This window comes from Salminus brasiliensis, chromosome 3, assembly GCF_030463535.1.
Source record: "Salminus brasiliensis chromosome 3, fSalBra1.hap2, whole genome shotgun sequence".
Taxonomy (NCBI): domain Eukaryota; kingdom Metazoa; phylum Chordata; class Actinopteri; order Characiformes; family Bryconidae; genus Salminus; species Salminus brasiliensis.
The window spans coordinates 5036656-5055333 of NC_132880.1; the positions used below are offsets into that span (position 1 = coordinate 5036656).

General features: G+C 42.2%; 1 protein-coding gene across 1 annotated transcript in view; it reads left to right on the top strand.

Moving 5' to 3' along the window:
* The window catches only part of LOC140551038 (adhesion G protein-coupled receptor E2-like), a 31115-nt gene extending 18657 nt beyond the window's left edge, over positions 1-12458 (top strand). The window contains exons 14-35 of the mRNA XM_072674407.1: positions 811-872; positions 983-1101; positions 2008-2097; positions 2867-3019; positions 3868-4020; positions 4177-4329; positions 4507-4659; positions 4787-4936; positions 5707-5829; positions 5935-5996; positions 6455-6541; positions 6664-6811; positions 6934-7050; positions 7142-7329; positions 7619-7783; positions 7870-8064; positions 8313-8530; positions 8679-8745; positions 8859-8950; positions 9312-9480; positions 9632-9736; positions 11101-12458. Coding sequence (XP_072530508.1) covers positions 811-872; positions 983-1101; positions 2008-2097; positions 2867-3019; positions 3868-4020; positions 4177-4329; positions 4507-4659; positions 4787-4936; positions 5707-5829; positions 5935-5996; positions 6455-6541; positions 6664-6811; positions 6934-7050; positions 7142-7329; positions 7619-7783; positions 7870-8064; positions 8313-8530; positions 8679-8745; positions 8859-8950; positions 9312-9480; positions 9632-9736; positions 11101-11142 — 2811 coding nt within the window. The 3' untranslated portion in view covers positions 11143-12458. The remainder of the gene's footprint in view (positions 1-810; positions 873-982; positions 1102-2007; positions 2098-2866; positions 3020-3867; positions 4021-4176; positions 4330-4506; positions 4660-4786; positions 4937-5706; positions 5830-5934; positions 5997-6454; positions 6542-6663; positions 6812-6933; positions 7051-7141; positions 7330-7618; positions 7784-7869; positions 8065-8312; positions 8531-8678; positions 8746-8858; positions 8951-9311; positions 9481-9631; positions 9737-11100) is intronic.
* Positions 12459-18678: the final 6220 nt, after the last annotated feature.

The window sequence follows — 18678 nt, forward strand, 5'->3', positions numbered from 1 at the left end:
AATGGATGTTTCATTTTATGCAGGAAATGAACCAAATATTGAAGCCTATGAAGCAATCTGGGCCATTTGATTGAGCTCTGTAATCAAATAATACAGTAACTGGATGAGAAAGGCCTTCAGATTCAACCGGGGCCCAATTGTGATGGCTAGACGTCTCAGTCAGAACATCTCCGAAACAGCACATCTTATGGGGTGTTCCGGGTCACAGAGGTCAGTACCTACCAAAAGTGCTCCAAAGAAGGACAACTGGTCAACTGGCAACCTTCCCAGGTCTTGTGGAGTCCTGCCTTGAGCTGTTTTGACAACCTTCCAAACAAAGTAGTACAGACACCCCGTAAATACTTGCAGCACATTTAACTCCCATCTAGATCATCCATCAATGGAAAGCCACAGTCACAGGACCACATCACAGGGGATGGACCACTCTTAGCACTCTTACTTAAAACCGACAAGGTCCAGGCATGTTATTGGGTGTTATTCTGGTTAAGAAGGAAGGATAAAGCACCGTTTGTGTGGTGTTTCCGTTATTTTGTCCACTCATGTACTAGCATTTTTCAATAATTACTCTGTATTATTCTGTAACACCTATAAAACTTTCCTGGTTTTGGTTTGGGAGTAAAGACCGGAGTTGTGGATCTACATGGAGGTCCTTTGTGTTCAACGGGTTCCCCACATAAGCGACAGATGTTGACATGGAAGCTTTCAGTATCGCCCTATTTTTAGCCCCTTTATTTTTACAGCCTTGGAGTCTGCTGCAACACCCACACCACCCAACTCCACCTCTATCACTGCCCTCCTTCCCCTTTTCAGTGGGTAGGCGTGACTCAGCAGGGTCTCCCAGTGACACTCCGCTGCTTCATCTCAGCGTGGAAGTAGGCTGAAGGCAAGACCTGAGGATTGAGAGGATTTTACAGATATAGTAAGATCAAGATCATTTGCATTCACTCCAGTGAGGATCTGTGTCTCCACAACACTGATGAAGCAGCAGCAGACACATACAGAAGCTACCCGTTTCAACACTATCCAATGGACACTCTGTTGCCTGTAGTCTTTCCATGTTCTCCCTCCTCACCATGAGACGTGTGTGTCTTCTGTTTCTGGGTGAGTCATGTTCCACATTTTGTTGTTACGTAGTTGTGATAGAGGTCAAGGCCTCTCATGCTGGATTGTGAGCTTTCCTATTAAAAACCTGTGCAACACTTAATGGTGTCTTCATTTCATTGCGAGAACCAGAACCAGCGAGGCAGTCTGAATATTAAACTAGTCTCATTTGTGTGCAGCAAGCTGACAACCTTCTCAGAGAGCTTCATCATAAAGCTCAAATCAGTTGGGAGGAGTTTAAAATATCACTCTGAGCTGAAATCTATTTAATAAACTCTGGATCTAAAACTCTGAGCAGACGCTTGTTTGGAGCCACTGTGCATTTTAGCGCCAGACTCATGGGTTCTCTGCTGACATCTGCAAATGTATAGGTGGCTTCAATGTTGGGAAAGAATAGCGAATCTCCTTGAGATCAAATGTCAGACAGAAAGAGGATCATTTCAGGTCATTTTATGTGCACCATGAGCTCTACTGATCTGAAGACTGAATGAGAATGGAAGCCGAATTAAGGGCTGACCGTGTTAAACTTCAGACCTTCACTCTTTCCTCTATCACACCCACACATCCTTCCTCAGGAGGTCCTGGAATTCCAGTGACTCATGAAAGGTCTTCTCAGAGAAAATTAGCAGAGCAGCTGGATTACTAGCATTAACGAGACGAGAGCCCCAGTATACTAAACTTTCTGATGCAACAGTGCACTAAAGTAAAAATCTGTCAAAGATTCAAATCCGAGACTCATTTTGGGAGTCATTTGAGGACTCGTTCATACTGAGACTGCTGACAGCTGACTAGTTAATCTGTGAACTACCTCTTTAACCTGGAATCAGCTGAACGATGTGTCTGAGTAGAAAACAGCAGTGAGCTGCAAATGGAACTAAAGGTACAGTAATGGTGTTTCCCCCACAGGTCTCCTGGTACTTCTAATGGGAGAAGTGACCCCTGGGACAGATTGTGGCCCTGGCTACAAAGCACAAGGAGTTAATCGGCTGTGCGTAGGTATAGACACGTCCTGCTGACTTCTTTAGCTGCTTTTTTGTTAAAGGTTCAGGATCTAGTTGATTAAACACCGCCTTCTATCCCATAATAACCTCATCTATAATGTAGATTGAAATATTAAGATTGAGGCTCTGAATGATGTTTTTATATGATTTATTTAATAGTTTGAGTTTGTTGAGCAGGACAAGATCATGATCTACTGGTAATGTGATCATTTTAGGAGTTCTAGTTTTTCTGAATATCAATATTGAATATTAATTTCATTAGAACTTTAAACTGTGCATATTTATCTGCACCCATCAGTTTTGTTTGGATTGATTGTTTGAGTCAACACTTTAGTTTTGATTGTATTTAATTAAGCTGTTGTGCCGCTTCACTGATTCCACACTTCTGGAGATTTTAAGGGATCTCACCTGAACACCCTGGAAAAGAAACGTTTGTAGTAGAGATGGGTGAGTGTGAAGAACCTTTGTTGAGCTGGTTAAGGTTCTTTAGACCTTTAAAAGGTTCCTCACACTTACTGTACATCCCTAGTACAGACACGTTTCTTCATGGAACCAAACATGGCACCATTATTTCGAAAAGCGTATGCAATTAACTCCGAACCTGCTAAAGTGCTTTTTAACATGTGGTCTAAATCCTTTAAAACAGATGAAAATGAGTGTGAGATTGATTTCATCTGTGGTGATCATTAATCATTTTATCATACAGTGGTCTCAGCAATAATAGAAAAGCTGAATCTGAATCTCTGCTCTTTTTCTTTTTCCAGACTATGATGAGTGCACGAAGCACAAAGATATCTGTGGTGTCAATTCTGAATGTACCAATACACCAGGATCATATGTCTGCACATGCAAGGATGGCTTCGTTTCCAGCAATGGAAAGCAGATATTTACAGCATACCAGAGGGTTACATGTGAGGGTAAGGGAGGATGCAGACGTGTGTAAATGCGTCTGGTTTGCTGTGGTCTGTTGCGTAAGAAGAAAGGGGCCGTGCGTAGGTATAGACACGTCCTGCTGACTTCTTTAGCTGCTTTTTTGTTAAAGGTTCAGGATCTAGTTGATTAAACACAGCCTTCTATCCCATAATAACCTCATCTATAATGTAGATTGAAATATTAAGATTGAGGCTCTGAATGATGTTTTTATATGATTTATTTAATAGTTTGAGTTTGTTGAGCAGGACAAGATCATGATCTACTGGTAATGTGATCATTTTAGGAGTTCTAGTTTTTCTGAATATCAATATTGAATATTAATTTCATTAGAACTTTAAACTGTGCATATTTATCTGCACCCATCAGTTTTGTTTGGATTGATTGTTTGAGTCAACACTTTAGTTTTGATTGTATTTAATTAAGCTGTTGTGCCGCTTCACTGATTCCACACTTCTGGAGATTTTAAGGGATCTCACCAGAACACCCTGAAAAAGAAACGTTTGTAGTAGAGATGTGTGAGTGTGAAGAACCTTTGTTGAGCTGGTTAAGGTTCTTTAGACCTTTAAAAGGTTCCTCACACTTACTGGACATCCCTAGTACAGACACGTTTCTTCATGGAACCAAACATGGCACCATTATTTCGAAAAGCATATGCAATTAACTCCGAACCTGCTAAAGTGCTTTTTAACATGTGGTCTAAATCCTTTAAAACAGATGAAAATGAGTGTGAGATTGATTTCATCTGTGGTGATCATTAATCATTTTATCATACAGTGGTCTCAGCAATAATAGAAAAGCTGAATCTGAACCTCTGCTCTTTTTCTTTTTCCAGACGCTAATGAGTGTGAGGAGAACCAAGGTATCTGTGGTGTCAATTCTGAATGTACCAATACACCAGGATCATACAGCTGCACATGCAAGGATGGCTTCATTCCCAGCAATGGAGAGAAGATGTTTAAAGCAGATCAGGGGGTTAAATGTGTTGGTAAGGGAGGATGTAGACTTGTGTTAATGTGTTTATTATTTTACTATCAGCTGTAGCTGCTGTAGCGGTCACTCCCAGTGTGAAACACTCTGTTATCGTCCAAGTGATTTAATAGAAAAGACTGACTCTGAACCTCTGCTCTTTTTCTTTTTCCAGACGCTAATGAGTGTGAGGATAACCAAGGTATCTGTGGTGTCAATTCTGTGTGTAACAATACACCAGGATCATACTACTGCACATGCAAGGATGGGTTCATTCTCAGCAATGGAAAGGAGATATTTACAGCAGACCAGGGGTTTAAATGTGAAGGTAAGGGAGGATGTAGACTTGTGTTAATGTGTTTATTATTGTACTATCAGCTCTAGCTGCTGTAGCTGTCACTCCCAGTGTGAAACAGAAGACTTGAAGTTATACAGTGGTATGTTATCGTCCAAGAGTTTTAATAGAAAAGCTGAATCTGAATCTCTGCTCTTTTTCTTTTTCCAGACTATGATGAGTGCAAGAAGCACAAAGATATCTGTGGTGACAATTCTGAATGTACCAATACAGTAGGATCATATTTCTGCACATGCAAGGATGGCTTTGTTCCCAGCAATGGAAAGGAGATATTTACAGCAGACCAGGGGGTTACATGTGGTGGTAAGGGAGGATGCAGACGTGCGTAAATGCGGCTGGTTTGCTGTGCTCTGTTGCGTAATTCAGGTGATGTGAAGTGAGATCTGACTGAACAGTTCCTCAGAAGTTTGTCTCTGTGTCACACTAACAGATCGGGATGAATGTGAGGGGAATCTGGTGGACTGTGGGAGGAATGCAGTCTGTAAGAACACCATGGGCAGCTACTACTGCACCTGTGAGCAGGGCTACAGGCTGCGGTCAGGGCAAAGTAACTTCACTGAAGGTGATGGAGTCTGTGAAGGTGAGGTTCTTCATCCTCTTCTTCCAAGTCAATTATATACCGAACTAATATTCCCAGAACGTTCTGGAAACTGAAAATGTGTGGAACGTTTAGAACGTTTTCAGAATGTTTCTTACACAGAGGCAAACATTATTGAAACATTTGAAGTCAAATGTAACTAAAAATGAGTCAAAATCCTCGTCGCTGCCTAACTGGTGGATTTGTGTCTCTGGTTTGTGTGAAACTGACCAATGGACGCTCAGAAACTGAAGACTCTGGTGAACCCACCTCAAGAACCAAAGCAATTCGTCCACATGAGGAAACAGATGCATTCACATGAGATACTGAGAATTTCTCAAATCTTTTAGAGTCAGAGTATGTCTTCACATAGTGCTCAAGGTCACGTGGGGTGTCGTTACAGCGAAGAGCGAGCACTGGGTATTATCTGATATGCAAGTGCCTTGAAAAGTGAATGTAAAAAGATATGCAACAAGCTGAAAAATGCCCTTATATATAACCGAGCGTTAACTTTTAGTAGAAGTGAATTCCAAGCCATTGTTGGGCATTTCTATTGGTCCATGTGCCATAGTATTTGGACACCATGTAAATAAGAACTGCCAGATTCACTTCAGGTCAAAAAGTGAAAAAAATAAAATAGCAGACTGGGAGTAGAAACTGGGAGCTGAGAAATACATAATCCCTGACAGGAATCTAAACTGGAAATCCAGCACTGGAAAGTGAAATATCAGAAGACACAGCTGAGACCCCGCTGCTCTGTTTATTTTATACAGATGTGTGTATTATTCACAAGTCGCTTTGTGGGGAAGGAGACTGCAAGACAGTTAACAATGACTATGAGTGTGTGTGCAAACCAGGATTCACCAACTACGGCTTCAAAACAATGAGGTGCTCAAGTAAGTGCAAACTCTCCATAGTCCATACTGCTAAATGTGCTCAGTGGTGCCCCCTGCTGTAAGTGAGTGAGTGAAAACCTGTCTGTTCATCTTCTTTCTTCCCAGAGCTGAACTGCGAGTTTCTGCTGGAGAACAGCACAGAGCAGGTATGGCAAGACCCTGAACAGGTAGCTGCTCCCTGTGCCACTGGCTGCAACACAAGCTCAATGCAAGACCGATCCACCCCTGTGCTTAACAGTTGGAGAGGTTTTCTTTGCATGAAATTCTGTCCCTTTCTTTTCTAGCAATCTCAGTCATCTAGACCTCTCCTTGACCCCCACTGTGACCTCCCATTTTTTAAAATGACATTCTTATAGTCATTACATTCATAGACATTCTGATGCTGATGTTTTTTTTAATGAATATCTTCAGAAAACGATGCAATTCTGATGTCATTATGCATTCCCTATTGATTATTATCCATTTTGCCTCTGTATAGTGTTCTTGCTGCCATATTAATAAAGCATATTATTGGTATAATTATGAATGAACGCTTATGAACTAAATTAGCCTGGGACACCATCAGAATACAACCCCTGTAGAACCTTTTCTCGTCATCTTCTTCCTCTGTGTGTCATAAACACAGACCTCTGCAGAGCTGGAGCAGATTGTGGAGGAGTTGAGAAGCAGCTGTATAGAGATGAAGGAAGTGAATGGAGGTGGACTGTTAGAGGTACAGAATCTGTCCACTGTAAACTAGTGATGATTACTTACAGACTTTCAGACAGACAGGATACTGATATTACTCTCTCTCTCTCTCTCTCTCTCTCTCTCTCTCTCTCTCTCTCTCCGAAGAGGCTCCTGGATGCTATAGACAAGCTTCTGTCTGCTGGGCCCCTGAATGATAACAGGAAAGTGACAGCACTGTTGGAAATCACTGAAAAAATACTGAAACTGTTGGGACCTCTGCTGCCTAATATCACCATGTCAGCTGATCATACAGGTAAGGAAATCAAAACCGCGAACCATTTTTACACAGTATGATCAGTCATTCACAGAAGACCACAAAGTGGATGACCACAAGTTCACCACATTCACCACATGCTATTCATATTATGTCTGTAGAGATTCAGATGTTGGTAAGGAGAGAGGTGGTTCCCCCTCAAGGGAAGCTCAGTCTGTCCGCTGATGGCGTGCAGTTCGACGCCCACTGGGAAACTGCTGCAGGAGATTCATACCTGGGTAAAAAACATCACTCTCTACAAACTGTGCTTCTAATTACGAGTGTCTCCTGTAATGATACTGACTCTTAGTGGCTTTCTGTTCCTGCCAGGGTTTACTGCTGCCTCCCTGCTCAGGTACAAGAGCTTGGAAACTTCAGTCAGCGGCTACTTCGACTGGATAGAGAAACGAGGAGAAGAAAAGTTCCAGATAAACTCAGATGTCGTCACAGCAGTGGTCACTAATAACGACACGGCTCAGCTGAAGAAACCGATCCAGCTCACCTTCACTCACCTGAAGGTTAATTTTATTCCAAAAGTATTGGATGGAGCACCATCATTCACCAACATCCATCATTCCAGAGAACACAGTTCAGAGAGTCCAGTTCTACTGGCAGTACTTCTCTCTACAGGGACTAGTCAAGCTGTGTCAGCAATGGGTACAATTTAAAGTAGCTGAATGCATTCCTTAAAACGGTGTCCACAAACTTTTGGACATATAGTGTAACTTAGCGGGTCAAAAAATAAATATATGTAAGTATTGAGTTCTCTGTAGAACTGCTGTGGACTTTCACTTCTCTCTGCCGCAGTCATCAGACGGAAAACAAACCTGTGTGTTCTGGGACTCCACTCTGGATGGTGGGGCGTGGTCCACCAGGGGCTGCACTGTGGTCATGTCTAACGCCAATCAGACAGTCTGCTCCTGCACCCATCTGAGCAGTTTTGCCGTGCTAATGTCCCTCTACGAAAAGGAGGTGAGCATGTTAAACATCTCATTGAGAATAAGATCAGTTGATTATTTGTCTTTGGTAACATCTCTGTCCTCCCCTCTCTGCCACAGGATGTCTTTGAGCTGCAGCTGATCACATGGATTGGGCTCTCTGTGTCCCTGATCTGCCTCCTCATCTGCATTCTGACCTTTTGCTTTGTCCGCTCAATTCAGAGCACCCGTACCACCATCCACCTGCACCTCTGCATCAGCCTCTTCATCGCAGACCTGGTCTTCCTCAATGGCATCACCCGAACAGAGAACGAGGTACCTGAGCTGTCGTGCCAGATTGCTGGTCCCCATTATGATTGTGGTTGGCTCCTAACCCCTCGGTTTGGGACAGCCTTCTAAATGCTCCCTCCAGGATGGAAATCCTAGGCCTCTCCATCACACCCAACTCTACACTCTTAAATAAACGGCTACAGAGGGTTTTTAGAATGATTAGGGAACCTTTACACTTACTTCTTCTTCATGCTCTTTATGCCCTTTATGCTCTTTATGTCTTGTCTTTCCAGGTGGGTTGTGCATTTGTCGCTGGCCTGCTCCACTTCTTCTTCCTTGCTGCCTTCTGCTGGATGTGCCTGGAAGGTGTGCAGCTCTTCCGCATGGTGGTGCTGGTCTTCCACACCACGCTGAGACCTCTGTACCTGATGGCGGTAGGTTACGGAATTCCGGCTCTCATTGTCGCCATATCAGCCATCGCCAATGCCAAAGGATATGGAACCAAGCGGCAGTGAGTTCTTCTACTTCTGCTCACATTGCCTCATTTTCAGCACTGGCATCTGCTGGCATTGTTCAGCATTCATCAGCAGTGTTGCCTCAGTAGTGTCTTTAAGTCTGGTGTGCAATATCTTACATACGTGTTGTTGATCTGCCATTAGCTGCTGGCTCAACCTGCAGGATGGGTTCATCTGGAGCTTCTTCGGCCCCGTTTGTCTCATAATTGTGGTAGGTGCCACTGAGAACGTTAGAACTGACTCAACTGTAAAGTATTAGTCTTTAAAAACACCTAAAACCTCTCTCTCTCTCTCTCTTGCTTGCTCGCTCTCTTTCTCTGGCAGGTGAATATATTCTTCTTCCTGATCACTGTGTGGAAGCTGGCTCAGAAGTTTTCCTCCCTCAACCAAGACTTGAGCAAGCTGCACAAGATAAAGTAAGAAACTGAACTTAATGAGTCCTGCTTTAAAAGGATGCTGCAGGATAAAGTGTGGAGAGATCTTTGAGGAGATCAGGGTCTTCCACAACATCTAGTGTTGATTGCATTCATCAGATCAAGTTTCAATGCAGAGCTGATAGGAGTAGTCAGTGGGCAGTGTGGTATCTTTGCTGGTCTTATTGATATCTGTAAACACATCTGACCAGACAACTATCCAGAAGACCAGTGGACCTGCTAAGTTATTTGAGAGGGAAATTTAAGCTAAAGCTCAGCTAGCTTTCCATCCTCATTGCACAGTCCTCATTCACTGCTGCAAAACATCTATGGCTAAACGTTGGCTCTCTGTCTCTTCTAACAGGTCATTCACAATCACTGCCATAGCTCAGCTCTGTGTGCTCGGCACCATGTGGATCTTCGGCTGTTTTCAGTTTGAGGAGAAATCGCTGGTCATTGACTACATCTTTACTATCCTCAACAGCCTGCAGGGGGTGCTGGTGTTCGTCATGCACTGCCTGTTCTCCAAACAAGTGAGTCCAATAGTTTGGCAAAAAATGACCTTAACATGAATTCATTTAGTAGGCAAACTAATCACTCTGCAGCCCACCTGCGCTGCCCAGTCTCGGAGCAGCACTACTTAAACACCTTGCTTCCAAACCTTCTCTCATTTTCTCGCATTAGGTGAGAGAAGAGTATGCCAAGATCCTGAACATCATCTGCACGCCACAGAAGAGAAAATACTCATTTCAAGCAAATTTCAGAAACAACCAGACCAGCACATCCCAGGTACGTTCCCCCGTAAAAGTCCATGACACAGGTTCAAGGAAATTCCAATACAGAAATCTGATGTCTGGCCATTTATTCACATATATCATAAATGTGCTTATATATTGTATACATGTAGGCACATATCATATATTGATATATTGGACTCTATTATATGCATAATATATGGATCGTATATACGTATCTCCAAAACAGCAACTTTAAAGGATGTGGATAAAACCCTCTTAACTTTCCATGGAAGTCATTATGGAGCATTTCTATTGGCCCATTTATCACGAAATTCTGACACAATGTAAAGAACAACTGTCAGATTCACATTACATTAAAAATAATAAATTTTTGCTTGTGTTGATATGTATATGCACTAGTGGTCAACATCTAAGTAAATATTGGTTACAGTATATACAATGTAATGCTATTTATGGCACATACCATTTATTGTTGCACATCTATATTTGTATATGTTGATTTATGTCTCGTGAAAATGGTGATGTCACTTTTATTTCTATTTGAGACAAATATACTGTCACTGTCATACCAAAAACTCCAAAATCCAGCTTTTCACCTTTCAATGGAAGTCAATGTACAAATGTTTTATTGCAAGTCGTTTTGGTGCATTTCTATTGGTCCATTCATTATGAAAATTTGACATAATGTAAAGAAAAACCGGATTAAAATGATCTGCAAATTACAAAACAGCAGAATTTGAGATAATGGTTTTTAGGTTTCTCCAATGTTTGAACCCTGTAGCTGCTTCTGTACACTGTATATATATATATATATATATATATATATATATATATATATATATATATATATATATATGCATAAATTGTTCAGATTTCAATTTGGTTAGGTATCAGAACGCATTGCAATTGGGGTTCCCTATAAATAGTGGTTCGGTCTCATTTGGATTTTGTCTTAGATAGATAGATAGTGGCTCATTAGTTTTTACTCTTATGTGTCTTCGAAGGTGCTCTAAATAATGCTCAGATTAAAGGTCTTTAATTTCATGCTTATCCACCAGAAAAAAAACACCCCCAGTCAAAACTGATAGACCTACCGAAGACTCAAATAATTGCTGTTTCATTTAAGCGGACGCTCCTGACTGAAATTACTTTGTGCCGAGTTGGAATGTTAATCAGTGCTTCCTGAAATGTGCTCAGGCGGTGAGAAGAGTAAAAGTGGAAGTGTCACGATCAGTATTCTCTGAGAGGGGCTGGGGAGGGGAAGACGATCAGAACGCTTTGACCGAGATGAGCCTAAGCGCTTTACTAAATGACTGGCTGTGCTGAATATGAAAAAGCATGATCTCGTCTTTCCTTGTCTGATTCTCTCTCTCTCTCTCTTGAATGACTTCACAGGGATCCAGGAGTGCCCACCACACAGGAGAGGCCCCCATATGAATCTCTATCGAATTTCACTGCTTCCACAGCTTTGACTAGAGCTTTCTAGGGCTGGATTTCTGTACATTTCTGGGGTGTAAATATAACAAGTCTGTTACATCATGGTTTTGGGGTTTTGGATTTTCCAAATTTCCAGCTTTGCCTTAGTTATGTCAAAGGAGGAACAACAGTGTTTTATGTTCACAGTATTTCAGTCCCACATACCAAACTCTCATTACTGAAGAATCCCAGGGAAAATATAGCCTGAGGACAGACGATCACCACATTAATGAGCTTGGTAATGTTAACTGACACAGACAAGCAGGAGGCCTAGCTGTAAATTCTAATGTTGTTTTAAATGGTAGTTTTAAGTGTTTTTGCACTTTCCTTTCATACCGTACCATATTTCTGAGTGACACATGGCACAACAGAGGGTCTTTGAGTGTTTCTCTTAACAATAGCTGGGGGTGGATGAAGGGGCAACTTCTTCATATAAACATGATGATTATTGTTTAATAGTATTTTTCCCACCCATTTACACACTGTGATTTAGTCAATAATCAGAGGAGGCTTTCAAGGAGACTACACTCCTCGACTAAACAAGGATTTTGTCTTTTTAAAGGACGTGATATGAAATCATTGTGATTAAAATGGAAAGAGAAATGACCTAACAAGGTAAAAAAAGGTCAGTAAGATTTCAGCTCAACTTTAAAAGCAAAGATTAAAGAGCTGAACTGAAAAGTGAAGGTATTAATATTGTTAAGATCTTCCAAGCTTAACATCAAAAAGGTAGATTCAGGCCTCTTATGTATTACAGTGATCTACGGATGCAGGTCTATGTAAATGTGTATAAAGTTTTTGTTCGACTATTTAATGCTGAGGTTTACCACTGGATTACAGTATTGTAATGGTTATAGTGGAGGATTTTTTTTAACTATTTGTCTTTTTGTTTTAAAGTAGTATTTGCATTTGGAAGTTTGGATACCGCTGTTTTCTTGACCATGTTTTGTTGATGTTCTGAGTTAACAAATTTGAAATAGGCCATTTTTTTCAGAGCACAATTTCTGTTGTAGAACATACCATCTGAAATGGGCCTAACCAGTTTTTCCATGTTAAATTTAGAAATTAAACTGTAATTAAAACAGTGTGTTGTAGTAGATTGTGGTAGAAGTCTTCTCTGTGTAGAGGAAGTGCACTAATGGCGGTTCTAGTGTGTACAGCATCCTAGCCAAACCTCCTCATCAGTGTGGAGACCTGAGGTCAACCTACTCCAGCTCCCTTCACTTTCCCAGGTAATAGCCTGCTTACACTCTCAAAAATAAAGGTGCTTCAATGTTCTTTGAGTGCTAAAGAGCCATATTTGGTTAATTAAAAAAGGTTTTCAGACCTTTAAAATGGTCTTCACACTCACACATCTCTATTAACAATGGTTCTTTATGGAACTGATGGTCTTTTGTTTTTATAGCATTGCTCAAAAAACCTTTGGTAAAATCATCAACTTTAAGAGTGTGGCTCACAATCTAGAGCTCAGGGTGCCCAAACTTTTGAAATGTTCTTTATTTTCCAGTAACAACATGGTAAGATATGGGATCTCTATAAACATTAGTATTTTGCAACATGATTCCAATAAGCCAAGGACGTATGGATTTTCAGGGCATAAAGGATTACTGGAGGAACTGAATTTTTAATGGACGTTTGTATTGATGGTAGTTACAGCTGCCTCATTACTAACAGCACAGAAGATAAACCTTAAAGACCTTAAAGGTTTGGAGCTGCAGATTGTCAGATGGTTTTTGGCAGGAATCTTTTCCATCTAATAAATAATAATGAAAAATGGAGAAATATTTTATTTTAAATCATTGCAAGCATTTCAAATCAGTGTTATTTGTTCCCAACTGGCAAAACATCCCAGCAGAACGACTACTGTGATGATCACTGCTGGCTTTAGACAAATGAATGCTTCATGTCATGCAGGAAATAAATCAAATATTGAAGCCGATAAAGCAATTCAACTCCTTAAACTCTGTACATAGGCCCACCCTTCAGTTATTCAACCTAATAACTGCAGTTCTCTCATATTTAACATCAGTTTTATAGACCCTAAAATAGAACTTTGAGGGACTCCGCAAAATACTCTAAACTGATACCAAATAATTCATAGTAGTTTCTGTATTAGAATGACTAAGATAATAATAAACTAAATAAAGCTTTATTAGCCATGCATGGAAACCTGCAGCCACAACGACTTTGTGTGGACAGGATGGGGACTCCTGCTTTATAGTGAGAGACAGGAACATCGGAAAAGCAGTCCAGCAGTCCAGCAGTCCAGCAGTCAGAGCTCTTGTCTGGCCCGTTTCAGAATTGAACTGGACTGAGGTCTGGTGATTCTGCTGGTTGGTCAAAGTGTCCCAATGTTCAGTATGTCTGTTGAACCAACATGAGGCAGAAAGTGGTGTAATTCTTAACTGCCAGGATTGATGCTCATCCAGCGAGTTTAGAATTCTACTCTTTATGCAGACTGAGCTGTTGATCCAAGTACTCAAATATTATTGTTCACACACTCCTGAATACAAAAATCTGATGCACTACTCTCATGGCTCCAATATACTGTGATGCACACATGGTCAGACAATGCATAAAGGGTTTGGAAATTGCACTACTGAGTTAAAAAATGTGTGTGAGGGCAAGCCACTATGCTGGGCAGTGGATAGACCACAAGACTGGCAGGGAATACCAATAGTCTGTGAGGACTGAAATCAAGTCAGATGAATAAAACAGCAGGACAAGTCCTGGTGAAAGCCCCAGAAGACCTTCTCAAAAGTAGGATCTACGCATTCGGGCAGGTAGTGTTCTCCCAGCATCCACCTAATCTTGATTTGTCTATCAGACAGCCAGATGGCGAAGAGCATTTCATCAGAGAACATGTGCTTCCACTGCAGTGGAGTCCAGTGGTGATGTGCTTTACACCACTCCAGCCTACGCCAGACATTTTGCACAGTGATTTTAGACTTCATTAGGTTCAGTAATGGAAACAATAATGGAAGCCCACTCTATAAACCTCCTGACAATTAGTCCTTGTGCAACCATTGCTTCCAGAGGCAGTTTGGAACTTGGTGGTCCGCTTCCGTAAGCATTTGTGGCCTACATTTTCACTTACATTCATGACATTTGACTCCTGTTTTTCCCAGACCTTTCTACATTGTGAAAATGGGATTTTGCACTGATTTCATGCCAGTGTTTGCTTCTATAGTCACACACGACGTCTCTTGAAGCCCTGGCTTCTTGCCTCACTAAATGGAGTTATGTAATAACTAAAGGTTTAGGAGAAGGACCACACCCAAACTCCTCCTCTCCGTTGCTATGCACTGTACAGCTGCTCCTCTCCCCTCTTCTTCTCATGATGGAAAATCTGCCCGGCAAGGGGGGGTCTGGCTTTGGGTCCCATCAGCTTAAAGCCCCCCAGAACTCCAGCCCAAATTTCTCCTCCTTGCCTCTGCCAGCAAGAATGGTCCTCACTTCGCAAACCAGGCTGTGTGGTGATGTCACGGGAAAGGTCCTGCCTCTTGCAACTGTGGTAACCAAGGGCTGGGCTGGTTACATCAGTTGTGTCGTCAAAATCGCTCTCAGCATGGGTTGCATTTCTGGGCTGTAAATGAAGGGTCCATTGGGACAACCTGGAATTGTGACCACTTAGCACACTTAGGGATACAAAGTGGGATACACAGTGGGATGGGGATGAGCTGGGGACGAGGTGAGGTGGTAATCATCATCCAGCATCCTGACCTCACTAAGGCTCTCGTCACTGCAATTAAATCCACACAGCAATTCTGCTTCCAAATCTAGTAGAAAACCTTCCCTGGACAGTAGAGACAGTTACTCCAACAAAAGCAGGCGAAACTCTTTATAATACCCTTGATTTCAGAAGAAACAACGAATAAACAGGTGTCCCAATACTTTTGGAATACATTTGGAAGAACGGTTGCACAGCTTAAATGGTTTTCGCTTCCTTGCTAGGCTGTTGTTACATGGTTGCTATGGTTTTCCAGGTGGTTTCTGCGATGTTGCTAGCTGGATGATATAGTATCCCAGGTGTTTACTTTGGTTTGCTAGGTGGTTACCATGGTGTTGTTTGGTGGCAGCTATGGAATCCCATTCCATGTAAGTGCTATTATGTTGCTAAGTGTTGCAAATGGTATTTTAGGCAGCTGCTATGGTGTTCTTTTAGTGGTTGCTATGGTGTTGCTAGGCAGTTACTATGGTATATAGTGTATTTGTATCACTTTGACATAAGAAGGGAGCCAAAATGTTTGCACCCCTTTCATCTATTTCTATGGAAAAGAATTCTGCAAAAATTTGCTACACTGAAACCATGCATCCGATCGAAAAGCTGTATACAAGCCCGAATCACACAATCAGGCTGAGCAGTCTATGTCCGGGAGAATAAAAACTCTGAATTATGAATGACAAGCAGTGTGGCCAAATTAATTACATTTCATTGACCTCTGTCAATCAAACAGCATTAAAAGTTTGGACCCCAGATTGCTCCGTCCATCTTCAACCATAGGGTAGATGCTGCAGAGTGATTATGAACTGCCCAGAAAGCATCAGGCATGAACTTTATAGGAACCTCACTTCTGTCATTACTGTAATAGAGTTCTCAAGCCTGAACCACTGGCCATGACGAGGTCAGACAGACAGCTAAAATTATGATGAGTGCAGCATCTGGAACTCAGGCCACACTCTTGATTAGAAATGTCCACATTGGCTCTCCAGACCCTATTTCTCACTCTATTTCTCTCACTCACACCAGCCCACCAGCTCTCCTGAAGTGTTGGGTTTCTTTATGTCTCATGCTTCCTAAATGCCAGGATACCAAAAAATGGCAGAAGACCCATTTGTAACACATTTACAGCTTTAAAGACAACAAACTTCATGAAAAAAAAACCTAATCTCAGATGGTTGTTCAATCCAGACTTTAATCCAAATCCATTTACATTACATCACATTACAACTGGAGGCAGAAATTAGGAAAGGCAGTTGTAGTAATTACTGTAATGCTGTTTTCCTTGCCGCGCTGTCAGGCTCAATACAGCTTTAAAGAACAATCTTGATTATGTATTTTGCTACCGAGCATACTTACAGACTAGAGACTACCCAAAGTTGTTTGGCCTCTTTCTTTTCAACACCACTCAGTGTTGTGCTTCATTTACGTCCTTCAGACTGAAGGTTTTTCTATTATGAAAGGTTCATTATTTAAAGCTCCACTGAACCTGACAGATTTTTGCAGAAGTGTACTTTTGTGCGCTGCTGTTCCTGCAGCTAATAACGAGACTCAATTTGTTTACTGAAGGCTCAAGCTCACTGCCCTCGCTCCCAGAGACTTCAGACTTGACTCTGACTCACACCAGAGACTCAAGACTGATCTTGGATTTACACTTTGAGACTCAACTGGCACCTGACTCAAACTCACATCCAGAGACTCAGGAACTGATTCTGACTTGCACCTCAGACACTCGAGACACTACTTGCAAACTGAGACTCAGAACCTGACCTGGACCCCAGAGACTTCAGACTTACTGTGGACTTAAACCCAGAGGTCTTAGATCCGACTCTGACTTACACCCCAGTGACTCAAAATACAACTTGCATGAGACTCTACGCTGGTAAAAGTAGAAGTTCCTTGAGAACTTTTGGAGGTTCTTCAATTTGAAACTGTGGAGGAACCTCTTAAGGTGTTTTGAGGAACCTTCAAGAAAAGGTTTTTGGAATAAAAAGGTTCCTTGATGGTTCCTCAAAGCACCTTAAGAGGTTCCTCCAGAATTTAAAATCGAAGAACCCCTAAAAGTTCCACAAGACACCCAACCAGAATCAATTCGGACTTGTACCCAGAGACCTTAGACATGACTCAGGTTCACACTTTTGGGACTTAAAACTCAACTTGCACTCCAGAGACTGAAAACTCAACTTGCAATTGCATAACTTGAGACTCAACTTGGACTCAGAGACTTTAGACCTGACTCAGGCTCGCATCCTAGAGACTCACAGCCAGGACTCACATTTAGAAAGCCAGGACCTGACTGAGACCACAGAACCTTGACACCCAACTTGGATCCCAAAGACTCAAGTGTGTGTGTGAGAGAGGCTCAAGACCTGACATCCACTTGCATCAGGTTCAGGACCTGATTTGGACCCCTGGGACTGGGATTTGTGCCTGGAATGCCTAGAACCATAAGACCAGACTCATACTCACCCTAGAGACTCAAAACTTAATTCAGACTTCCCCTCCAAGACTCCAGACTCCCTTAAACTCACATAAAGAGACTCAAGCTCTTGCATCCAGAGACTCAGGACCTGACTCAGACCCCAGAGACTTCAGACTCAACTTAGACTTGCACCCCAGAGACGCGAGACCCTACACTGTTAAAAGTAGAAGTTCCTTGAGAAACTTTTGGCAGTTCTTCAATTTGAAACCTCGAGACTTTAGACTTGACTCAGACTCGCATCCTAGAGACTCAAAGCCGGGACCTGACTGAGACCACAGAAACTTGACACCCAACTTGGACCCCAGAGACTCGAGTGTGTGTGTGAGAGGCTCAAGACCTGAAATCCACTTGCATCCAGAGGTTCAGGACCTGATTCAGACCCCTGGGACTCGAGGCTCACCTTGGATTTGTACCTAGAAACATAAGACCAGACTCATACTCACCCCTAGAGACTTGAAACTCAAGTCAGACCTCCCCACCGAGACTCCAGACTCCCTTAAACTCACATAAAGAGACCCAAGCTCTTGCATCCAGAGACTCAGGACCTGACTCAGACCATAGAGACTTCAAACTCAACTTAGACTTGTACCTAGAGACTGGAAGACCTATCCTGGACTTGCTGAAGATGAATTGTTTAATTCAAGTCTCCATGACATCCACTTGAGTCTATCAGTCTTGTCAGGAGGGTGGAAGTGGCATCCAGGAAAAGCTTTTCCTGGAGCACATCGGAAGTGAAGAGCTACACTGAGGTGGTTCCATCAAAGGTGACTGAACTGGTCTGCAGGAGGTCACACTGGAACAAATATGTGCTTCATGTCATGTCAGATTACTCCACCCTCGCTTTAGTGCAGGGTATTAAAGTCATTATTGAGATGCATCTTCCTCTTCATCATTTTAAACAAGCATGTGGGAGGACAGTGACAGATGCAGAAAACCCCAACATGCCACCTGCCTTGGAGCACTTAGCAGCCCAAGTAGTCTTGTGAGACTCCTGCTAGGCTGACCCACCTCAGTGATGGGAGTGAACGCTGCACAATATTTAGATTAGATTCATTTTGCCCAGAATTGGCAGAAAATTAGGGAACACCACCACAGCGTTTCACATTACCGCTAAAAATGGTCTGAACATTGAATGGAAATGGCCTTTGTTTGAATGGTCCAGGCCATGTTTCTCTGCAGGCAACTCAGAATTTCCATTAAAAGTGGATGGATGGAAGGTGAGCAGGCAGGAAGTGCTTTATGGGGAAACCAATAGAGTGAGTAGAGCGAGAGAGTGAGAGTGAGAGAGATGCAG